Source organism: Cebidichthys violaceus, unplaced genomic scaffold (assembly GCF_023349555.1).
Source record: "Cebidichthys violaceus isolate CVI_PGR_0920_01 unplaced genomic scaffold, fCebVio1.0.p SCAF_122, whole genome shotgun sequence".
NCBI lineage: Eukaryota > Metazoa > Chordata > Actinopteri > Perciformes > Stichaeidae > Cebidichthys > Cebidichthys violaceus.
The window spans coordinates 348,989-367,578 of record NW_027176288.1 but is presented as its reverse complement, the minus strand read 5'-3'; the positions used below and the strand labels follow the sequence as shown (position 1 = coordinate 367,578).

Genomic DNA, 18,590 nt, shown 5'->3' with positions numbered 1-18,590 from the left:
GCTGAATTAAGTGAATAAAACTTCACATATCAAGATATTAGGAGTATAATACATTATCTAGTAAAGTAGTGCAACTTTTCTGTGTAATTCTTTAATAGGCCTATAGCAGAAAGGCAGCCCGTTCCTGTATGTATATAAACTAAGTCTAAATATAGACTTTATCTACATCGGTTTTATGAGGATTAAAGGCGTTATGGACGGTGCTAGAATGAGAAAAAAAAAGAGGACAAACACTGGGCTGTTTTGGGCTTACCTCAAATGTAACGTTAGCAGGTCACCAGAACCAGAAGAGGCAGCTACGCTAGCACAAACGGTGAGCTCCTTCAAGTTCTACAGTCCGAAGGCGAATGCAACGAAACGTCAAGGTGTTCTTCACTGTATTCTTAGACGGTTCTATCGAAGGTTGGCAGCTAGCTTCATCCAAATGCCAGTTCAAAACTCCCGCGAGCTGCCGTCGCCTTCTTCTCACCACACCTGGCTCCTGCTGACCCAATTAATTGATAAGCCACGCCCCCTACCTGTACGCCATTAGTATACAGTATGTGTGAGAAAAGTGAACACAAGACAAAGACGTGTTTAAATCAGGACTCCCAATCCTTAGATATAAAACAAATGCATTTGTTTGCAATCATGAATCAGGATATTTAACACATATTTTACCATTGTATACATTCAGTTACTTTTAGGACTCAAATGAAAGATTATACATCGTGTTAAACCTTTCATGATATCAAAATTGAGTATAAATTTTAAAGATAATAAATATAATACTGAATTTATGTAAACATATTGATTATATATGGCAAATTTTACATACATAAATGCAAAACTTACCCCCAGTTTCACTTGATTTTTATGTGAATCAAAAAAATGTATTATGACTCAAACAGAACAGTGAACTCTTAAAACAATAAAAAAAAAAAAATGTAATTCATAACAATTGTATGATCTAATAAATAAATACCATTTAATAATATATAGTAAATCATTTATTACATTTATTTCTGCTGATTTATTATAATTAGTATATTCAAACTGTGCCTAGTTTGCCCATGAGCTGTTTGGAGTTATTAACCCCACAAACCACTTCAGACTCACAACACAGGACACACTCAGTTGAATTAAAACAGCTTTATTAGTGTACACTGTAAGAAGTTGTTTGTATATGTAGACTAGTTATGAAGATCGTCATCAATGTTCGAAGAAGACCGAAACCCTAACAGCTTGTCGTCTAATGGAATACGCTCCAGTGATAGCAAGAGAAAGGAACAGCATGTACGGTAAAATAAAAAGTACATCTATACAATAACATCACCAGTGACATGTAGAAACTTCACTTTCTCCAACAAGCAGCCTTCTCAAGAACTCATCAGAAAGAGGCTTGTTTGGAGATACACAATTGTCATCACAATAAGAACAAAAATAAAATATGGAATCTGTAAATAGGGATGGGGGGACCCTCGAAATGTGTGGATGTGGCCTACATGAAACCTAATTTGGTCTCATCGTCCACCCCCAAAAACAGAATTGTCCGATTTGCAATGCTGGGTGGCACTCGTTTAAAAAAAAAAAAAAAAGAACAAAAAGAACAAAAAAAAAAAGTTGATACAAAGGCTTTTGTTGGACCCTGGCAATATGCATAAAACAGCATATCCAACCATCAGAAAACAGGTTGGAATACATAGTCCAAACGATTTGATGCCACTGCATAGAACACAGATGTGGGTAAGCGGTGATACGACAACCTTGAAGGTAACACTGTATTTTCATTGCATGTGCACCGACCTTGGCAGAGTCAAGTCAACCGTTTCCCTAATAAACGGAAAAAAAAAAAGACGAAAAGACAGACCAGCGTAAAGACAGGACAGACGGGTAGATACACATACAGAGAGACAAACGCCGCTGCGCTGGGCTGCTCTCAAGTCTAATTACAAGTGACGCACATTTGACCCGGGCAGATGCTCGATGAATGAAGAAAAGGGTTTTCCTAAAAAGCAGTACTACTTCATGATTTGCCGTGGTCGTCCATCAAGCGTGTTCCAAACACTGATCTTGGATCGTTAGGTTTCTGCAGGATGCGGACAACACGTGTGAATAAACACCTCATCATTTCAGCCGTTCTATGAATCAACTGAAAAAGTGTCATTTGGAGAAAATGTCAATGTGTTTACATGCACACCGATTTACTGAGCACCAGGTTAAGACCAACATCACGTGTGCACATCAGCACGCCTGCTGTAGTTAAAGGTGTTCAGCCGTACCTTAGGAGTCACCAGAATGAAACGTGTGCAGAGATTCAATTGGCAGCAGCTTTTACACTTACGGGAAAAGTAAGCGTCACTTACGGGACGTGTTGCTCAGGTAAGACAGAACTCCTCAAATTCACCTTTTAAAATGAATGCCAACTGCTTTGATAATGGAAAACATAACTGCAGCCCAGCTGCTGGATTAAATCCTAATGCCTCGGGGGGAAAAAAAGTCTTAATTATAGTTTAGTTTGTATGTTTTTAAAACAGGTATCTTGATTTGTAACCTAACAATTTGGAACTAACCAAACCCCAAAAAAGGAAATTGGTGAGATTCAATTTGACGCATCGGATCTGCAGTGTAAAGGACAAACTGTAACTACATGCATTCAGTCTTTGGGACAGCACTGTCACCATTTGGGTCACACCCATAGAAAATACATTTTTCACCAGCTAGAATAGCTGAAAGATTTCAAAAGTCCACCGGCCACTTTTGCCGTTTTAGTAGCTCAAATCGGGTTTTGAAGAAATGAGTGTGGTGTTTATGATCACTCGGTCTCTCGGTCTCAGCATTTGGACATTGGGTCAAGTCAGCGAAAGTGTTCAATCTTATGGTGCATACTTCATAAATCATCATCAAGCTGTGGTCGTTTCGAACGAAGGGGCGTATTCTAAAAAAATACTGAATTCTAATAAAAGGGAAGAAAGGTTTGAAGATCTTAAATATATCCGTATATAAAAAAATACATGAAAATACAAAAATGTAGCTTAAACAATGTGTAAAGAAAATAATATGCGTGTAGCATAACTAGCTCGTCAAATACTTAAAGCTTGAATACTAACGATTTGGACTCTAAAATACCGACCAAGGTACCAGCTGGCTTTTAGATCGGGGCAAGACATTTTATTAAAATCAAATGAATGCTCTTTAATAAGCCAATTCAGACAATATACGGAAGAAAAAAAAACTCTTTATAGTGAACATTCTTTAAAAAATACGGAAGATATCTTTTTGTAATTGTCTCGATTTCAATTGGGCTTTCATCACATTCCTATCTGTACATTTCGAAGCATATCTCGCTGTATTTTCAAAGGCAACTTTCTTGGAGCAATAAGTGTGCATAATTTGGGGCAGTGCAAGTACAGAGCAGAAGCTATTTTAAGTCCCTGCAGGACTCGTCTTCCAATAATGGGGGAAACCGTGCATCATTCCAAGCATATAATCAAGAGAGACCATGTCTACACCAGTGAAACCTTGACAGGAGTTTATATCTTTTTAGACAGCAGGGGGCGACATTGAGATTCATGAACTGCATTTTGGCCAAGTCCTCGACCTACATCTCCAAATCCATCATACACCTCTCATTCATAAGCAAGATGATGTAATAGTAAAAAGTTAATGAAGAGAAGAGAATGTAAGAGAGAATGTAAGAGAGAGAGAGAGAGAGAGTGTAAGAGCGGGCGGGGGGGGGGGGGAGTCAGAGCAAATTTTTCGGCCTCAAAAAGCAGTTAACTGTGACTAACTCTGTGCGCCTTTATTACAGTCGTAAAGTAGAATGATTGTACGAAGTTCCAGAGGAGGGACGCGTCCCACGCCTTTGCTATGAGAATGACTTATTCCAGTTATCTGTGCTGGCTAGCAGCCGTTCCCGCTCTGATCCACACTCAAAACATCAACCCCACTGCACACTCGCGGTCGAAGGGTACCAACCGACCGAGGAGAATGACCTGGTCCGTCTGTGTCGCGGTGTGTTGCGTACGTACATGTGATGTTAACTATAGACAACATGCTCTCCAGAGCTGGAGACCGTCGGCCCAGCGTAGTCAGGTCTGTGAGCACGACGTCAAGGGACCGATTGGGAGAAATGCGAGGGGAAAAAGTGGGAATCTCAGGTAGCAATGGAATGGAAGTTTTGGTCACCAAAACCAAAGAAAAAAAAAAAAAAAAATCGTCCCGACGTGGAGCCGACTTTGATCGAAAACATGAGCCTGGAGCGGCAGTACTGCTGTTGGTCGACCGTGTGTAAACAGAGAGCCTGACGCTGAATCAAAGTTGTGCTGTAGTAGATAGGTACTGAAGCAGTTAGGAGGGGGGGGGGGGGGGGGGGAACAGCCAGTGTCACGTCACTGAGCGGGACAGTTAAGCTCCGCCCTGCTTTGCGTTACTGGATCAGAGCCTCAGTCAAATACCAAAAAAAAAACATGAATGCGGTCTGGTCCGTTTGATATTGCAGGGCGAGTTCAATTATTAGGTCCGTGATTACTGGAATGTCATCGTTACTTTAATCCAACAGAGCCAAAAAGGTGATGGGGCCCACTGTGACATATCGATGTCCACGTTCCACCGTTGTCCATCGGACGATGTCATCCTCCCATCCTCCAGGTCCATTGCGTAATCCTTCTTTTCCTCCCCCCCCCCTCGTCATGATAATGTTGTTGGTGCGTCAGATCAAGCCCGCACGGTGGTCTTCCCTCAGGACATACCGGTCAGATGTTGTGAAATGTCAGATCGGCTTTGCGTCGGCAGCAGCAGCAGCAGCAGAAACCCGTTTAGGACATGCTGGAGCAGCGCACCGACGGTGAACCCATCTGGGTCAGCACCTTGTCCAGCCACTGGAGGGGGCCGTTGAGGTGCAGCTCAATCCAACAGGGAGTGCTGGTTACCGTCTGACGTCTGTAGGGATACACAAAAAAAAGCATAAAAAGGTTAAAAAAAAACATCTTGCTAAAGGTAGAATACAAACAGTAGCAGCAGCACCTTTCCTGAAGCGATTTACAGTAAATATTAAGAAGTGAATGGGACCTTGCACTGCCCAGGTCTCAGCAGATGATCAAACACAGCCGACTCCCCCCCCCCCACACACACACACACACACACACACACACACACACACACACACACACACACACACACACACACACACACACACACACACACACACACACACACACACACACACACACACACACACACACACACACACACACACACACACACGTCTGGCTCCTGGGAGGGTCAGCAGAGCCAGGAGCAGAGCAGATGTTTGCTGGGTGGATGTTTGGAGGGCCACAGAGGACAACATGCTCAGTGATCGCTGTGATTTTACAACAAAAGGTAGACTATAATAGAGACGATTATACACCTGCAGTGCAGAGGATAGCATGCACAAGCTCAAACAAACCTTTGTTTGGACGGTTGAACATTGTCACGCCCTATCTTTATATGGAAATACAGGCCTGCTTTCATTTACCTGAAAGACATCGTGGGGGTTGGGGGGGGGGGGGGTGGGGGAGACAAAAGTCCCCCATTTATTAAATGAAAAGGTGTCAGGTTTTATCGCGCTGTGTTTTACCGACCTGAGGGTAAAATCTAAACTGCTTTTTTGAAAGCGTGCGTGACGGTTCGGGGCCATGCCGAGGTCTGAGGGTTAGGCTGGATTTGGTTTGTTGAGTCTTTTCTCACTTTTTTCAAAACTGATTGCAATAAAGCTATTGACCCCCGCCTATGTATAATAAAGTGAATACAAAAAACTTAACTTAAATAACCTTTTATTCCAATAACAGCGACGTTACACCCTCACGAAGACATGGGTAGACCTAAGAGCCACAGCACCCAGAAGTTAAGCTTCAGTCAAACCAGCAATTATAACAGCAAGTATAACATAACAACAACCAGCAGTAGCCACTGCTTAGCCTGCAAGTAGTCTTTATGTACACAAGCTTCCAGCATGGCCTCTTTCATAATAAGAGACACACAAATCATTTTCACTGCGATTCTGGTCCGACTAGACCCCTGCAACCCTCCATTCACAGAGGATGAGAGAGAGAGAGAGAGAGAGAGAGAGAGAGAGAGAGAGAGAGAGAGAGAGAGAGAGAGAGAGAGAGAGAGAGAGAGAGAGAGAGAGAGAGAGAGAGAGAGAGAGAGAGAGAGAGAGAGAGAGAGAGATGTGCTTGAGAGAGTAACACACCTGTACTCTGCTCCCCAGCCCTTGACGAAGCTCATTCTGATGGTGCACATCCTGGTTAGTTGGTAGACGGCCTCAAATCCCTGATTGACTGACTGGGCCAGCAGTGCAGCAAACTCCTGGTTGTTAAAAATCTTCAGATTACAGCCTGAAAAAAAAAAAAACGAAAAAGAAAAATACAGGAGGGGTGAGAAAACACTGGGGACACCAACGGAAATACTTCCAGGACGTTTTGTTATTTCCCTGATGAAATTAGTTTGAATTTAGTTTAGAAGTTTATTACAAATTAGACAATGCGTGTTTTCTAAACTAGGTGATTTTACTTAAAAAGCAGCGAGCAGATGCTCTGCGAGGTGTGGGTGCGCTGCATGTTGGTGATTACTCTCCACCAGTCCCGCCCCTGAACGTCCTCAATTCTGGGCCTCGGTAATGATACTGTTCACACTGCTCATTTGGCCAGGAACGAAATGTTCAAAGTTGCACGAGCAAAGATGAGTCAGTGCGTGTGGGTGAGAGTCTGAGGAAAAAAACTGGTCACATTGTCTCAAGCTTCTATCGATATCAGGTGAGAGAAAAAGTCACGTTCCTCAATCCAGACAATTGCCACCATGAAGCGTAGCCATAGTAGACAGCAACACTTGTTCCTGGCAAGTCGCCAGATAAATTTGACAATAATTGGAAAAGGGAGAAAACACTAGAAATGCACATGGACCTGGCGGTATCTTGCAGACTGTGGCAGGGTGCCAGCCGTATCGCTGGTTGCAGTTGGGGCTCTGGACAAAGATGGCGCTGTCGCTGAGGCACTCGGCAAACACCTCGCCTCCAATGTAATACAACCGTACACCGCGACCTGCAGGGTGTGAGCCAGGAAGAACGCAAAAGATAAGGGATGAAAAGAAACTTAAATCATGAAATCATGAATTCTGTGCTACAGAAAACAGCATGTTTATTCAGCAGCATCTCTTAAAATCTCTTAACTACTGTGTTTCCTCCCAAAAGTATCCGTCTCTGTAAAGATACGCGCGTTTACCTATATGTCTCCTCGTCATTTCAACGGTTGCGTTCCTGTTGACATTGCTGAGAAGCCCGAGACAGAAGCGCTCAGAGTTGGAGGGGTCGGTGAAGCCGTCGACCGTCAGAGATGGCTGTGAGGCGTGGAACGTCTCCCCCACCCGCTGGTTCAGCTCGTAGTAGGCTATCGAGCACCAGAAAGCTGGTTCGCTGTAGGTAACCGGCTGAAGGTCTGAAAGTAAAAACGACAAATGATTCTGTTTTTCTATCTCCAACGTTTGAAAGCTTTTCCAGGCCTTCATTGGTGGACACAATTCTGAGATTTTGGTTAATTTTTTTCAAAATGACAAATGATAATGTACATTGGCTCTACAATAAATGGAACAATTTATCACACATTACTTCTCTTTCAAGAGATAAAGAGCAGTCTTACCCAGGCTGTGACTGACAGGCGACAAGGCGCCGGGTGACATTTCTGCAGGTGAGCCTGGAAGAAAAAGAAAAAAAAGTTACATATTTACACATTACATAACCCCATTTTGTACGTATACCATTTGTAGCGTTCATGTTCACGGCTGCAACAATGTACGTTTGTCAGCACAACAAAATAAAGTGCTTCAAGTACGATTTTAGGCCGTCAAACTGACCTTGTGACCAAATTAGTGGGATTTTTTTTTCCCCCCAACCATTGAGATAAACGGCAGCTTGTACACTAGAAGAAAACTCAACTAGTCTACCTGATTCCATACTCTGATTCATCTGTTGGTCGCTGTTTTCTCCATCTTCACTGATGTAGCCAGGTGGAGGAGTCTCTGTACAAAAAACACAACAAAACAAACAATGAGAACACATTTCAAACTGATGCACACAAGCAGAAAGACTGAGATTTCTGGAAGTTCTTGTAAGTCAACATGAAGATTAATGCGTGTATGATGAAACATCTATTGAATACAAATCTAGTAGGCCAGAATAAAACAATGAAGGTTTTTTTGCTTCCTGCCCTGCATACAGACCTGGTATATAGTTATTAGGAGGGTCTATGCCGACGGGGAAGTTGGTGTTTTCGGGGATGGAGTTGGTGAAGTCGTCGAGAGGAGGAAGCTCGGTGAGGATCTCCGTGTGTCGTGGCACCAACACCGGAGGCAGCACTGGCGAGAGAAGGAAGTGTCACTGATGGAGGCAAACATGAATCGCTATAGAGACCAAAACTGCATGATTAAAATTGACAACATTTGCTCCTTATGTAACACCAAAACACAGGCAAACAAACAAACAAACCCATCTAGATTGGGTTTCTCTATGCAAACTCGCCAAACTCTCCCATTATGTCACCGAAACACACACACACACACACACACACACACACACACACACACACACACACACACACACACACACACACACACACACACACACACACACAAGTCTCAAGGATCATTACCAGGCGTCTCCACCCTCTGGTAATGGTAAGGATTGACGCACACTTCATCCTTTTTGAGGTTGAAGGCGAACTGGCAGGAGTCGATGGCCCTCAGCTCGTGGTGGCTGTGGAGGTCGGGCCATCTCCACAGGCGGCAGTAGATGACGTGGGGCAGGCCCTTGCGATGGGACACCTGAAGACGCCCGTCCAGGGACCTGAGGGGGTTCGGGAGAGAGGACAGCTGAAAGTCTTTGCAGGAGACCGTAATAGGTTTGTGCTTTCTTTAGTTTCTGGTTCGGGAAACAAGAAATCCCACTGACTCTCAAAACCAGTGGAGATCAGGAGGCTTTTTATGTTCTTACAGCTAAACTTTGTTTTTGTGAGACTCATCAGCACCGTTGGAAAGAGCCATTGAACATTGAATTTTGACACTAGTGCCTTGCAAAAGCAAGATTTGTAAATTGAGCCTATGATTGACTTAATGGAATAGACTTTGACTGTTGCAACTCAAATAAAAAGCTCAATTATTTCCTTACCGCCTGCATGTACAAAGCATAATCACACATATGGCAGTTCAAGCGAAGGCTATGATAAGGTTGTATCATGAGTGGCAATCACATGACAAAGTCTCAAAGTCTTTGGGTGATCTTAATAAACAGAAAAGGCCACACACACACACACACACACACACACACAACCCAGTGTGTAGTGATAGTGCAGATTACAGATGAACAGTCAATGAATGAATGACAGGATGCATGGCGATTGTTGACTCATCGTGTGTGTGTGTGTGTGTGTGTGTGTGTGTGTGTGTGTGTGTGTGTGTGTGTGTGTGTGTGTGTGTGTGTGTGTGTGTGTGTGTGTATATTCACCTGCTGTGGTCATGGTATCCGTACATGCCTGTGGAGTCCCACTGCTCTATCGTGTGGCCTGAGCCTAGACCCCATAGATCTGAGCAATTGCTACAGACACACATACACACACACACACACACACACAAAAAGGATATGCATACACATGAACACACACACACACACACACACACACACACACACACACACACACACACACACACACACACAGGACAAGTGCAAAAAGGGTAAAAATAAAAGAAAACAGATGGTAAACATGAGGCGTTTCATTCCAAATCAGTAGGATGAAATCACAAACACGTACAGTCGGTCTCTTATTGGCACGAAGGAAGGACACAAAAAAAGATCCAGCCCTCGTGTTTCTTTTTTTCTAAAAAGAGACACTCACTGGATGACAGGTGATTATGGGACTAACCCGAAATTGGCGAGCCAGTGATGTGGTGCGATCAGGCGATGCAGGGGGTAGACGGGATTGAATAGACTGCATGTTAAAACAATTTGATCTCTTCCGATTCCTCTTTTCCCGCTCACATTATGTGAACGAACAAGTCATTTATGTACATTTGACTTGTTTTTAAAAGTTAAAACTAAGTCCCCGCATTGCCTGATTTTGCACAATACATCACATGTCTGCTGATTATTATTCTTAAGACAACATGTGATGCGTGTACACAACAACAACAATAACATGTGAATGAGGAAATAAAGATGTTTAATAGATCATACAAGATGCGTCGAGACAACAGAAAAACCAGACGCAACACAAACGTGTGTGTGTGTGTGTGTGTGTGTGTGTGTGTGTGTGTGTGTGTGTGTGTATACAATCACAAAGCGTGTGTGCGACTAAAGAAAGCACAGATCCAGACTGACGCTGAACTGATTCTCCGAAGCTCTCGTGAGTTTTCCTCCAACGTGTTGATACGAAGGAGAGCGTGGAGGAGATCCGGCTCTCCGATCGGAGCGAGGTATTGCCAGGCCTGTCTGAGCAAGACCTTCTTTATCGACACTTATCAGACCACTCAAAGAGGTCTGCGGCTATAAGCCCCGTGGAGACTCTCTCCAGACACAGATAAAAGTCTTGCCTCCTTCCTTTCTCACCTAAAGGTCACCAGCACAATCTCCACATTGTGTGTGTGTGTCTGTCAAAAAGGCAAAGATCCTCATCCTGCTCGCCCACAAGTCACCGTGGACCAAAGCCTAAAAAGCTAGACGTGCAAGTTAAAGAGGAGTCCGGTTATCAGTTAAACCGAGTTGTTTGCAAAACACCACGAGGATGATTTTCCCCCAGAGCCTGTGTGCTTTTAAAAAAAAAAAAAAAAACATGAAACCTTTATCTCTTGCTCGGGTCATCCGCACAAGCTCAAGGAGCTGCCCATGCCGGCTATCTCCAGACTTCCTCCGGCGCATTTTTATTCCTGCAACCACTCAAACGGAGATCTACAAAGCCATCTTGTGACAATATCGCCTAACCAAACAGTGAGAGAAAGCGCTTTATCGTGCCTTTACTGTATTTGTGTAGCAATAATTGCCTCGTTCACCGAACATAAAAAGCACGAAACAAGCACGTGAGGCGACTTATGAGAGTCGAGAGGACGCAAGTTGTAATTAAATGAATGTGTTCTTCTGAGGTTGAAGACTCCTACAAGTATTCATGGAAATGCCAAACAGGAACCAGCATCACCTTATCAGCACCACTTCAGAAGCTCCTATCAAGCCCACATTCCTCAGAGGGAAGGAACACTTTAGCCTCACATGGTTCTGCCTCTGCACTTTCATACCCCCCCCCCCCACACATCTACACTTGAGACCAGTATCCGATATAGCTTAGCACTTAGCATAACCACACGTTTCGTTATATATGCTGCAGGTGGCATCTTGGATCCATTGCTGTATTATCTTCATTTTTAGCTTTCCTGTTATTCCAGCACTGCCCTGCTTCATGCGTTACTGAAGACTTTCTATAACTTTGATATTAAGACGTATAAAAGTAGCATGTCGCCGCAAGTGTGTAAATCTACTGCAATGTGATTCGCTCTCCCCGAATCTCAGCCGGTGATCCGTGCAGAGTGCATTGCTGAGAAACTACCCACCCACCAGGAACATCCCGCTCCGATATCACTGGAGGAGGACCACCACTTTCACGAAAAAAGGAAAAGCGCACGCGCACGCGCACACACACACACACACACACACACACACACACACACACACACACACACACACACACACACACACACACACACACACACACACACACACAGCATTGGCACCACCTCTGCTAACCCTGCCGTGTTTGTTTTCCTCTCCAGCCTCTCAACCCGTTTCCGAAATGATGTCAACACGAAGCTGTAAATGCAAATACACCATCCGATTGTTGTCTGAACCAACGCCTACCAGATTTACAAGCTGCCTCGTTGCCTTTGAGCAGGACTCTTAAACCCCCATCAGGTCCAGGTGAGCTGATCTGTGACTGACATGGGGCACAAGACAATTTCTCTGCGGGGACAAATTCCATTATTGATACTATAGAATCAAAAAGAGAACTAAGACACAGGGAAGGAAAAAAAAAAAAAAAAGGATGGAGTAGACAGAAAATTTGAGAGGGGAAGCTCATGAAATCTTCAAGGAGCAGAGTTATCTCCGGTCTCCGCTGATCCTCGGGGGATTGATTGACGTTAATCACACGCTCCTCGTGGGACTCCCCTTGACTTTGCCACCTTCGTCGCGATAAGGTTTCCCCTGGTCTGGTGACTGGGCTCGCATACGTTGTCATGCGACACGGTAGACATCTATACTGACGGACACATGACCTGTCACCGTTCAGGTATCTACAGTCCAAGCAGGCATTGGGGGGGGGGGGGGGGGGTAGAAGTAGACGTGCTCCAACAGCTTTTCTCCAGAACTGATTCAGGCACCAAAGTGCTTCTTGAAGCAGAGAGGAGGCGATCTCACCACGTCACTCAAATGTGTGCCATCAGTTAGACACGCCAGCATCTGCCACAAGCTGGATTCAGCATTCTCCTTCTTGTGTCTTGCACCAAAGAACATTTCTGACCCAAAAAAAAATTTGTGCTATTTCATTACATTAAAACAACGTCCAAGGCTGGGTTGCACCAACAAGGATACCTTTTCTAAACCTGATGAAACTTTGAAATCATGTTACACCAAACTTAAAAACGACCTTAAAATTAAGAAATATTCCATTTAAAAGCTCTCTTAATATAACAATTTCACTTTTATTCTAAACCTAGAATACATGTTATTCTATAAACTCAAAACTATAAATGTTAGACTCTTCCACCAACCTGTCAACCAATGCATGAATACCTTTTAAGCATACGATAGATAAATTCTAACAATGTGCACAAAGTTTGGCTGCCATCATATGTTGGACATCTGTTTCCTCCAATCAGGTTTCACTTCTGTTGCCTTGCTAACCTATGGCACAGCGGACAGAGGAAGTGGACCTGTTGTTGCACAACACAAACTTTTCTTTCTGCAAGCCTGTGGTTGCCCGTCACCCTCTTACTTTCATGTGTGTTGACACACCTCGCTGTGCTGATCTGCTATCGCTGGCATTGCGGCACACCGGCGCGTAGGGAGCACGGATGTGTGAACGTGAGCGCGACTTAGAGCGTGTTAAGAGCAGAAATTATTTTGCTTTTACATCTGTCTTTTTGTTTGTGTGTGTACCATGACCAGGACCGTGTGCACGAGTGGTGTTTGACCTAAAGATCTTGAAACACACGGTTACTATTCTCTGTGACAATGACCATGTTGTGCACGTATGTGATCATGGACAAGACAGAAAGACAGGGCATGTGTGTGTGTGTGTGTGTGTGTGTCCTCGCCTCACCTGGGTATGGTGACACACTTTGTGTTGCTGTTCTGCGTGCTGATGGCTTTCTCCAGCTCGTCCAGCTGCCCCGTCTTCTTCAGCTTCTTCACCAGGCTCTTCACGGCCTTTTCGCACCACTTGTCCTCCTGTCCTCCCCCGTTCTGCTCCCCAATGCCTCCTCCGGCTCCTCCGCTCCCCGTTGAAGTCTTCTTCCATCCCAGCAGGCGCTTCACCACCGGGGGAGTGAAGGGAAGGATGGAGGACATGGTGGCTTGTGTGTGTGTATGTATACGTGTGTGAGTGTCAAGCGTGTTTTGAGGTCCCTCTTTCTGATGGAATAGGAGAGGGGAAGTAGGGCGAGGCGGGGTGATGGGTTGTCTGAATTCCTTCTGGAGATTGCTTGTAACTATATATAGTACATGTATGTTTTTCTACCTAGGCAGAACTAAGACATTGGTCTTGAGGAGTCTGGGGAAATGTCATTTCAAAAGCACAAAACATCAGGAGCCAGAGGAGTGCGTCCAAAGAAACCTATAAGAAACAGATGGCACACATCGACTCATTACATAACTTTTTCTCTAAACGATAACGTCAATTACGCCCACACATGAGACTCATGAACAGTATTTGTTGTTGTTGTTTTTGTTTAGCCTACAGCCATTAGCCCCCCGCTGCTAACTCTCCCACCACACAGGACTGCATGTATCAGCCACACCGGCGGTCTTTGCGCTACACACAGTACAGTTTTGAAGCCGCTTTCTTTTCGGTGTTCAGCTATTTCTTTCCAGATCTGTCACCTTGCAAAACCACTCATTCACATCCCTTTAACGCACAGATCTAGTTTTAAGGTCGCATTTATTGACGGGGAAATAATTGCTTACATAGTGCATATCTTAACAGTTATTTGAACACATATAAAAATATATATACATACAGTTTACTGACTTGGATGAACTCAATAATCCTGTTGGCAGGTTAATCTGTTTAAACGTGACATTTATAGACCAGTGTTGAAATGATTGAGTTACATTACAGAAAACTTGCCTTTCAACAACAACAACTTGTTTTTTTACAAGTGGCGACAGGGTGACACACATGATCAAGCAGCATTTCACCATATACAGTTGTGGTCAAAAGTTTACATACACTTGTAAAGAACATAATGTCATGGCTCTCTTGAGTTTCCAGTTATTTCTACAACTCTGATTTTTCTCTGATAGAGTGATTGGAACAGATACTTCTTTGTCACAAAAAAACATTCATGAAGTTTGGTTCTTTCATGACTTTATTATGGGTTAACAGAAAAAGTGATCAAATCTGCTGGGTCAAAAATATACATACAGCAGTGCTAATATTTGGTTACATGTCCCTTGGCCATTTTCACTTCAATTAGGCGCTTTTGGTAGCCATCCACAAGCTTCTGGCAAGCTTCTCGTTGAATCTTTGACCACTCCTCTTGACAGAATTGGTGCAGTTCAGTTAAATTTGATGGCTTTCTGACATGGACTTGTTTCTTCAGCATTGTCCACATGTTCTCAATGGGATTTAAGTCAGGACTTTGGGAAGGCCATTCTAAAACCCTAATTCTAGCCTGATTTAGCCATTCCATTACCACTTTTGATGTGTTTGGGGTCATTGTCCTGTCGGAACACCCAACTGCGCCCAAGACCCAACCTTCGGGCTGATGATTTTAGGTTATCTTGAAGAATTTGAAGGTAATCCTCCTTCTTCATTATCCCATTTACTCTCTGTAAAGCACCAGTTCCATTGGCAGCAAAACAGCCCCACAGCATAATACTACCACCACCGTGCTTGACGGTAGGCATAGTGTTCTTGGGGTTAAAGGCCTCACCTTTTCTCCTCCAAACATATTGCTGGGCATTGTGGCCAAACAGCTCGATTTTTGTTTCGTCTGACCACAGAACTTTCCTCCAGAAGGTCTTATCTTTGTCCATGTGATCAGCAGCAAACTTCAGTCGAGCCTTAAGGTGCCGCTTTTGGAGCAAGGGCTTCCTTCTTGCACGGCAGCCTCTCAGTCCATGGAGATGCAAAACACGCTTGACTGTGGACACTGACACCTGTGTTCCAGCAGCTTCTAATTCTTGGCAGATCTGCTTTTTGGTAGTTCTCGGTTGACTCTTCACCCTCCTGACCAATTTTCTCTCAGCAGCAGGTGATAGCTTGCGTTTTCTTCCTGATCGTGGCAGTGACAAAACAGTGCCATGCACTTTATACTTACAAACAATTGTTTGCACTGTTGCTCTTGGGACCTGCAGCTGCTTTGAAATGGCTCCAAGTGACTTTCCTGACTTGTTCAAGTCAATGATTCGCTTTTTCAGATCCATGCTGAGCTCCTTTGACTTTCCCATTGTAGCGTTTGTGGGCGTTTGTATCCAATGAGCCCTATTTAAATGGCCTCAGAGAAGTCACCAGCTGTAGTCACTCATAATCACTCACAAGAAGTTAAGAGGCCATGCTATGAAGCTCATTTCATTGACACAACTTTCTAAGTCACTAAAATTGCAAATTCATGTTGCTGTATGTATATTTTTGACCCAGCAGATTTTGTCACTTTTTCTGTTAACCCATAATAAAGTCATGAAAGAACCAAACTTCATGAATGTTTTTTGTGACAAAGAAGTATCTGTTCCAATCACTCTATCAGAGAAAAATCAGAGTTGTAGAAATAACTGGAAACTCAAGAGAGCCATGACATTATGTTCTTTACAAGTGTATGTAAACTTTTGACCACAACTGTGTATATATATATATATATATATATATATATATATATATATATATATATATATATATACACCCGACTGCTGAGTCACAGCTCCAGTTACTTAGCCTCACATATGTTTTTAATACAGCCGCCGCTCTGCACAAAGCACTCAAAAACGTTGAAAGTGTTTAAATAATGATCAATTTTGTTCCAAGTGAAGAAGGAATGGAAGCTAGTGTGTCACATGATGAGGTTTCTTTTTGTTATTCTGTGAAAGATTAAAAAGACATTTAATAAAACATACGTCCACGCATCTTTTTTTCCAGGAAATCCAAGTATGAGGTGACAATTCTAGTTCAATATCTGAACTAATCCTTCGCTGATCCTACAGTAAACCGATCCTTGTATTGAAACCAACCATTGTTCCCCCTCTAATGCTAAAAGGTGAGCAGCGTCACACTGTGTTGAACGCTGGTCCAGAGCAGGTGAGCGGTTCACCGGTTTGAAACTCACATATAGGACAGGTAACGGTCCTATAAAAACGGCTGATGAAATGTGGAATTCGACAGTCACTCACAACACACACTTAACCGTTCGATCTCGGTCGTTGATGCGAGCTCTGATTTGCAAGCGTCACCTCATCCAATATCACTGCCATCGTTTTAACGCCAAGATCCAGATTCCAGTCTAATGAGGAAACACACAGAGGACCTACAGAGAACACGCTAATTGAGTTGTTGAATCAAATTTGAAAATGTCTCTCTTTTTTTCCATGGACCATTAGTCCACGAGGGTCAGTTTGTTGCAACAGATTATTGATCAATTAGACTACAATAAAAACAGATAGAACCACTAAGTGGTGCAGATTTCTCAGGAAGGGATAACTATCCTCAGCATGTTACTCTGAAAGTCCAAGCTCCTTCTAAGAAGGAGTTTCACAGGCTTAACCCTTCGGCTGCTCGCTAATAGTGCAAGAGTACGAATGCCTTTTATTAAGAAAGAGTTGGAGCATTCCCGAAAAACAATGAACTAGAACCTCAGTACCTGCAGTAAACATTGAGGCATGCTATCCCAGCATAGAGACATAAAAAGCTTTGATGGCAGAATTTAAAAGCAGTCTGGAAAAAAAGAAACAGAGTGTTTTAAATAAAATGCTCTGTAGGTTTGTCACCTTGATTTGGGGTCATTGGGGGGGGGGGGGGGGGGATGATTATTTAGCAAAATAATGGATCACGTGAGGTTATTCAACGTTGCTAAATGTTCATCGCCTACACAAAGGAGGAAACTAAACTCCTAAAAAAAAAAAAAAGACACGTGATGGAGTGTCCCCGGGACAAAACCATGTTCACGCTGAACAGAAAGTCGTAACGTTAAGATTATTATTATTTTTTATTTTTTTTAAAAAGGACAAAACGTGCTGTTGTGGCCACAATGTATACGTCAACTCGAGATGCTGACCGCGGCTTATCGGGGGCCTTGTGGGCAAAATAAGCAACGTTATTTTGTCTGCATCGGCTCGTCATTTTTGTGTGTGTGTGTGTGTGTGTGTGAGAAACTGTCTGTTTGGGTTAACTACTTCTTCTCCGAAACCATACACATAACACACACACACACACACACACACACACACACACACACACGGTTAGAAGAATAAGCTAACGCTACTAACAGCATTTCACCATAAACTGCCAGCGCGTGTGGACTTTGACAAGCAACCAAAAAAAGAAAAGCGAGTTGGTTTTCCCTCCTGTGTGTCATTTGCTGTGAGCTACACGTACAGTAAAAATATTCAGGTTTCTTTTGTCTCGAAATGACTGAAAGCCCCCCCCCCCTCCTTTCCTCCTTCCCGTGCCTCCACACACACACACACACACACACACACACACACACACACACACACACACACACACAAACACACACACAAACACACACAAAAAGAGTACGAAAAAATCCGCTAGCAAGCTTGCTACTTTGTGTCAGACAAATAAAAACAGGTCCGCTGTATGTTTTTGTCGCTCACAATTCAAATCCGCTCCACTGTTTGAAGAACACACTTACCCGACGAGAAGATGAAAGGGCGGTGAACCGTCATTCGGGTACCTGTCAGAAAAGCCTGCTTGTTCATTTTAAATGCATCCAGAGAGACTTTAAACTGTATTTTCCACCTCTGAGCCGCCGGGATGATGGCCCCCTCATTCAAAACTCAACCAAACGTGTATCGCCTCAAAACGCTACAACATGAACGGCAACGCGAGGCCGACAATCCCCGCCTCTTCTCCCTTCCTATTGGCCGACTCCCGGAGTTCAGCCGATAACCTGTTGCCAGACGCGTGTCCTATTGGCTGCGGCTTCCGTCCTTCAAATGTATTTACGTACAAAGGTATGTCGGGGATGTTTATCAGCGGGTACCTTGATTGTCCTCTTTACAGTTGCATCATACTGTAGCTCGTCAATTAAATCTAATTGATAGAAGAAACAAATAGGATGTGTGCTTATCTTTGCAATGCTTCCTT

General features: G+C 43.6%; 1 protein-coding gene across 2 annotated transcripts; it reads right to left on the bottom strand.

Annotated features, from left to right (window-relative positions):
- Positions 1-1,116: 1,116 nt before the first annotated feature.
- On the bottom strand, positions 1,117-18,293 carry LOC137869478 (mothers against decapentaplegic homolog 2-like). 2 transcript variants are annotated; one of them, XM_068706885.1, is made up of 11 exons: positions 18,136-18,293; positions 13,371-13,883; positions 9,515-9,604; positions 8,664-8,857; positions 8,236-8,370; positions 7,960-8,034; positions 7,656-7,709; positions 7,242-7,454; positions 6,924-7,061; positions 6,215-6,359; positions 1,117-4,920 (listed from the first exon to the last, which is right to left on the bottom strand). In XM_068706885.1, the coding sequence occupies exons 2-11, from the start codon at positions 13,616-13,618 to the stop codon at positions 4,797-4,799; spliced, it is 1,416 nt and encodes a 471-aa protein (XP_068562986.1). In that variant the 5' UTR covers positions 13,619-13,883; positions 18,136-18,293; the 3' UTR covers positions 1,117-4,796. The 2 variants fall into 2 exon arrangements, with proteins under 2 accessions (XP_068562986.1, XP_068562987.1); XM_068706886.1 differs by lacking the exon at positions 9,515-9,604.
- Between the last annotated feature and the right edge of the window lie 297 nt (positions 18,294-18,590).

Bases quoted from the DNA above. Each gene is read 5' to 3' on its own strand.
- LOC137869478 (XM_068706885.1), bottom strand. From the start codon at position 13,618: ATGTCCTCCATCCTTCCCTTCACTCCCCCGGTGGTGAAGCGCCTGCTG. The intron at 8,035-8,235 runs GTCTGTATGCAG...TTTTTTGTACAG, and splicing joins TCCTAATAACTATATACCAG to AGACTCCTCCACCTGGCTAC. The intron at 7,710-7,959 runs GTAGACTAGTTG...TTTTTCTTCCAG, and splicing joins GAATCAGAGTATGGAATCAG to GCTCACCTGCAGAAATGTCA.